Below are 6,151 nucleotides of genomic sequence, written 5' to 3'. Positions count from 1 at the left end.
GAGGATGATTAATGTAGCATAAGAAGGCCAGCTGAAACAAAAACCAAACAGGACAGAGCATAGTATGTTATTTATATTGCCCATAAAACTGGGTTCAAATGGGTTGGTCTTCTCTAACATTCCTTAAAGCTCTTCGCAATCTCCCGCTCTGGAGACTGTCCATTTCATCTAGCACAAAGGCTTCTCTGCCATCATCATTAGCCTGGCATAGTGTGGGTGTTTCCCCTTACACTTCTTGAGAGGTGACAGGGACAGAACGTGACCTCCTAGTGGGTTGTGTCCAAGGTAGCATTAGGAGATGGTGGGAAAAATTCCATTCCAGCAGCTCGAGGCAGAAATGTAAGAATAACATAGCAACATAAATACTCTGCATTCCCAGCTTTTTCACTGCTGTTACATCTATCAGAGATGAAACAACGTAGTGGTGGATGATGCCACAAAATGCTTGTGCAAAGGTGAAAGCGTCAGAGGCAGCATGGGCAAACTGCTGCCCCACAGTCCATCCGAACAGCTATATGGTTCTCGTGCAGTATGTTGCCCACTATCAACCTTGAAATTCTTGCCACTCGGAGAAAACCAGAGAGCCGAGGATTCTGTCCTCAGTCACAAGGAAAGAGCATGAAGCAACCAGGCCTTCACAGGTCCCATCTTTCCTGGTCTTCCAGCATACTCTTGAAACGCCAGACTAAGCACTCTCTAATAAGAGTTCAGTGGTAATTTTCTATCAGCCATGGAAGCCCGCTGGAAAGCTTTTAGACAGCTAAGGTCTAAACTGCTCCTGTTTTTGGAGTGTGTAGACCCAGGCAAGTATCATGCCAACCGATGAAGAGGAGTTGGGGGAGAACAAGGATCCTTTTATTTAAGGCAAAAAGGGCCTTAAACACCAAGTCTGGCTATAGCCCAATTTTCTTTCTGGCAGGATCAGGTAAAAGATGCCACACCAGCATGAGGCAGCATTCTAGTTTTGGGGCTTATCAGAGGAAGTCTAGATGTTTATAACCAAAGGAACTGTATGGCTGAAGGTGAGGAGATCCCACCCACTAAGAATGGAAGTGCTCGGCTAATACTGACAGTGTACTCATACAGGTGCAACAGGACAGGCCTTAGTGGGTCCCAAGGAAGAGGAAGCTCCTGCCAGCCTGGAAGAGCACGCTTTGGCTTGTGTTGGCAGTGTAATGCTCCGCTGGTGAAAAATTATACTTTGTGCAATTGGCTCTTGTAACAAGAGAAACTCCTCCCTACTCTATAAGGGCTCACGGCTCCAACTTTCACACCAGGCCCAAAATCATCCCTGCTCAATCTCTGTCAATCTTTACATGAACTTACCCCTTGCATGTTTCTAACAAGAAGAATAAGAACTGGTTTTTTCCTACGTGAGTAGACAAAGGACAGATCTGATTTCTTGCCAGTAGCTAAAGAGAAAACATTTGTTTTAAAGGAGCAAGGAGTACAATCTTTATGCTGGCCAAAGAGAGATTCTCAGCACTTCATGATGCACGCAGTGATGCAAGCAATGCTATAGCAGTTCTGATGTGTTAACGGGATTTACAGGTTTGGTATGCTGTTCAGTTTGGGTTCACTAGATAGTTTAAAACTTGGGAAGAGGGTGCAAAAGAGACTGCCTAACGCTTTCCACTAGCAGTTCTATTCACAGTGCCTGTGATACCGGGGACAGCTTGAACCACCCTATGCCAAGCAGGAAGCGCCTGTCCTAGGACCAGCTTCAGAGCAGAGGCACAGCCATCTCAGGCTGCCCAGTGTTAGTTCTGCTGGTAGCCTGATAGTTACCATCTTGTTCCCAGAAGATGGAAGAAATTCCAACAGCAAAACCCATTAGAACAGGACTAAGGAAGTTCTAAAGAGCTGTTTCAGCCTTCTTTGTTTTGCACATCTCTGTTTCAGTGAGAATACATTGGCACAAATCAGTTAAAAAAAAAAAAAACCAGCAAACCCCCCCCCCCCCCAAACAAAACCAATGCCCCAAAAAAACCCCAGAACCCACCCCAAGCCCTCAGCAAGACATACTTTCAGGTACTAAAACTTACTGGCCCTATAATCAGCAGTACCTGTGGCTAACTCAAATGGCAGCCCTTATTCATTCAGTAGTGAATCAGGGGCAGATCTGCCCCATATCTTTGAAACACTTCTGGGTTTGCATTTTTTCTTTTTGATCCAGAGAAGAGTTACAAAAGTGCTGCAGGTCCAAGTATTTTTATCACTTTACAAAGGAGACAATGATCAAAGCCAACAAAGTCAAGAAAAAAATTAAACCTATCTTTCTCCTCTCCCAGTCTAATCTTGCATGTCAACAAAGGAGACCCCTAATGGGAGAGGGGAAAAAGTAAATTTGCCCATCTCAAGTGCCTGGCTATTTAGTGCACGGAAATTTCTTGTTACACATGTGGTGACATGAGCAGTTCCCATGCAATCGTTGAATACAGATAGTTCCAGCCACAAGTCATCCTAACACCTTCATAAGTAGCTCTTTGCATGGCAGTTCGATTGCCAGCAGGGAGTGCAGACTCCAGTCCAGTGAAGTAAAGATACACTTGCACATAGGCACACCCTCTCCCCTCAGACCTGACTTTTGGTTCAGGAGCAGTGGCAGGCAGGGTGTACTATATGCAGAGGGCTAGAACTGTCACTACCCAATTAAAATAGAACAAAAAAGGCAGATTAAAAAATTAAAATGTGCTTTTGATACACGGAATGAAGTCAAATAAATACATTGATTTTTTTTTTTTAAATGTCTAAATACATTTTTATATCCTACACCCAAAGCTCTGTACATTTGGTTTGGTTTTTCTGTTCTGAAAAAATTAATTTCTGGTAGCAAGGAGAGGAGCAGAATAGAATAGACTCCCTCACTGACAAGATAGTGCAGATGCCCCACAGGAAAAGCACCCCATGCCCACTTTGCTAGACTATGTTTCATGTTTGGATGGTCCAAACCCTCTTGTCTCAGAGTCCACAAGAAGACAGCGGGTGCTGTGTCCTGATATTCTTCCTCCAGTCTTCAGCCACTCCTGAAAACATGACTAGCTTTTGTCTGAAGGAGGGGAAAAAAAAAAAAAAAAAGGGGTGGTGAGAAAGGGGGGTGCAATGAGAGATGAATGCCTAACATTTCTGAACAGTGGTACTAGCAGAGAAAGCGTGTTATGCGAGAGACAGCACACCCATTTAACCTTAAGACCTTCGCTAGTAATTCCAGCAATTACATCTCTATGATGCCTAAGGCCAATTTAAAGGGACCCTGAGCAACCACTTTAACCAGCATCAAAAGACACCCCAGAGAAAAGACAAGACAGACTGTAATCATTTTACATGTTCAAAAATGTTCCTTTGGGACTTTACATCAATTTATCCTTCTTTGAAAGAGAAGTTACACATCCTGAGATGTAGATCTTTGGCAGGTAGGGGTGAGACAGCTTGCAAACAGCCTTTACAGAGGAAGGAACAAGCTCCTCTATACATGCGAGTCTCAATGGATTCAACTGACCTTTCTTGGTACCAGCATGGTCTCAGCCCTGTGAGAGCTGCTAAAGTAGGTGAAACCTTTTCTCTGCGTGTGTGAAGCATTAACAACTGACTTTGTGCTCTTTGTTTAATGTCTGAAGCCAGTGTGGTGTATACTACCAACTACAGACAGTCTGGTTGCGTACCTGAGTGCTCTCCCGTAGAGGCTGATCCAGCCAGCCCTTGGCGTCGGAGAATGGTGTAGTCTTCCTCAACCTCCTAAAAAGAAAAAAAAAAAAAAAGCCCCCAAAACTCAAGTGGCTCTTTCTCTATTTACCAAGTGAACTCTTAAGAGGGCTTCAATTGGGGAAAAAGGGAAGTTTCACTGCATGTGAGTGGACTGGAATCACCCATGTTGCTACAGTGACCCACAATGGATCTCAACTCCATTATCAGCATCTTTATCAGGCCTTCCATTTGCATGCAATATTCCACTTCCTTTTCAGATTTCAGTTAAATTAAATGCTGCCTACTGATTTAACATGTTAGTATGTCTCATACATCAAGATGCTATAAACCTTCTACAGCAACGGCTATTAAGCATAGAGAATCCCCATCACATACAAAAAAAAATAAATATCATTTTTGTATAGTGAGGCTAAAAACCTCATTATTGGTCTACTGCAGCTTAGCACCTTCATTTGACATTAGCAGCAGTATGCAACAGATTTGATAAGTCTTTTTATGTCAGGAATTCATATTCCTTATGTCAGTGGCCCCTTCACAACTCCATTGTTGTAGACTTGCATCAGTTTTTTCCTATCCCTCAGGCATCTCCCAAATTCAAATCAAAGCAATATACACACCCGCTAGCTCTAGCAGAGCTATTTGCTTCTCATAGTCCGCAACTTAATGCAAGCAAAACAGCACCAAGTTTCTGCTTCAAAAAGCTTCCAGAGAACCAAAGACAAAAAAAAGGCATGGCTGCCTGTCTTCCACCTCAAAATTATTTTCAAGCTCTTTCAAGTTAAAAGAAAACCAAAGGAATATGAAAACCCTGATACTGCAAACAGGAACACAGCGTACCTTCAACTTTTCAAGGTTGTCCTCTATCTTCTGAATATACTGCATCATCTGCACACGTGACTCTATAGAGAAGTGAGGGCTTGCTACAAATGAGCAGGACTCTTCCACTCCCCCCCAGCGTGAGACCATCATCTCCTCAGCAAACGGGGAGCTTCCTCCATCCAACTGGGTGTCCCGTGGGGAAAGTGGCTGCTGCTGTGCAGAGTCCAAAGAGGTGCGGCCACCTGCAGTGCACTGGAGAACTAGAGATGATACCTCCTCATCTGTGGAGCTCTCCTGCACTGTTCCATATCCATCAAGGATCAAATAATTTCCTGTTAAGAGAGCAGCTTTTTACTAACACCTCCAGCTCCATAATCACCAAGAACCACTGAACTGTAGACAGTTTAAGCAGGCTTTAAGAAAGATAAGTGGTGAGAGGCCCATCTCCTGAGACATTTTAAAATGGGTAAGAAAAAGCACTTATGAACACTACACAGAATAGTGATTATATCAGACCAGACTGGTTTGGTTCTGAATTGGGCTTCAGAGATCATGGCTGGTTTTTGGACTGCAGTTTGAGAATTACATGATTAGATGAGCTAATCACCTGCCTTCCAGTTTTTCCAAAATCTATGTTTCTAATATAACGTCTGAAAATCCTGCACTTACACTAATGGTACCCGACAAATCAGACTGCTAGATTTCTAACCTCCACTAACTAGCTCTGGTAAGCTATGGTACTGAGGATGCTTTTAGATGGGTTCACTTGAAAATTCAGCTTGCTGATATGTTAAAAAGATAAAGCCATTATAGATCGAAATGCTCTCACAATCTGCACCTAGCAATAGGATTATATTAAATTATTTCTGTACAGTATTACAGCAAAGCTAGCATGTAGAGTCAGAATTGACTAAAACCAGGTCAATCTAATTTTCATGTCCCTGCACAGTTAAGAAAGTAAACAGCATAAGAGGTGACAAATAAATTAGATGCTTCAAGTTGTTGGCGGAGTTTTAATAATTTAAAATGTCTCAGTAATTCAGAAAAAGAAAAATGATTTTCAATATGTAGTTGGAAGGCAGCATTCAGACAGTCACAAATTGGCTTATTCATATTGATAGAATCCAATTTTTAAATAAAAGCATATTTATGGATAAGAGATTTCAAGACTAATAGTCATACAGAATCCACCTACTAGTATCTACTTCTACTGCAACATGCACACGAGAGAAAGCCCAATTTGCGTGCTACATTTACTGCAGTGTCACCATGTTGACTGATCAGAATCACAGGACCTTCCAAACACAAAGTGCACAAAGTCCCATGAAAGTGCTCACAGCTGCTGCCTTAGAGCTAGTTTTCTGATAAGTTAGCAGTTCTACAACCTTCTTGAAGGCTAGAATACACACACTTTGAGATGCTGCTCAGGTAACTGCCAAATATAACGTATGTAGAATAATAATAGAAATAACAAAAATAATAAGCTTTTAAAGCTTCAGACCAGGCTAAGGTCACAGGAGACAATTAACAGTGCAAAGCTAAACTAAGTTTCTCTTCTGAAGCTTGATCAGGAGAAGCCAACAGAGTACCTACAAAATAGCGTGAGTCATGGGGGGTCTGTGTACAG

At 42.4% G+C, this 6,151-nt stretch overlaps 1 protein-coding gene across 2 annotated transcripts in view; it reads right to left on the bottom strand.

Annotated features, from left to right (window-relative positions):
- Nucleotides 1-1,979: 1,979 nt before the first annotated feature.
- The window catches only part of ARHGEF12 (Rho guanine nucleotide exchange factor 12), a 77,623-nt gene continuing 73,451 nt past the window's right edge, over nucleotides 1,980-6,151 (bottom strand). For both annotated transcript variants that reach the window (XM_009638428.2, XM_035893949.1), the window contains 3 exons: nucleotides 4,543-4,856; nucleotides 3,663-3,735; nucleotides 1,980-3,049 (listed from right to left, as the gene is read on the bottom strand). In XM_009638428.2, coding sequence (XP_009636723.2) covers nucleotides 3,039-3,049; nucleotides 3,663-3,735; nucleotides 4,543-4,856 — 398 coding nt within the window. In that variant the 3' untranslated portion in view covers nucleotides 1,980-3,038. The remainder of the gene's footprint in view (nucleotides 3,050-3,662; nucleotides 3,736-4,542; nucleotides 4,857-6,151) is intronic.

Source organism: Egretta garzetta, unplaced genomic scaffold (genome assembly GCF_000687185.1).
Source record: "Egretta garzetta isolate BGI_Z169 unplaced genomic scaffold, ASM68718v1 scaffold365, whole genome shotgun sequence".
In the NCBI taxonomy this organism is placed as follows: domain Eukaryota; kingdom Metazoa; phylum Chordata; class Aves; order Pelecaniformes; family Ardeidae; genus Egretta; species Egretta garzetta.
This window is presented reverse-complemented; position numbering and strand designations above follow the sequence as displayed.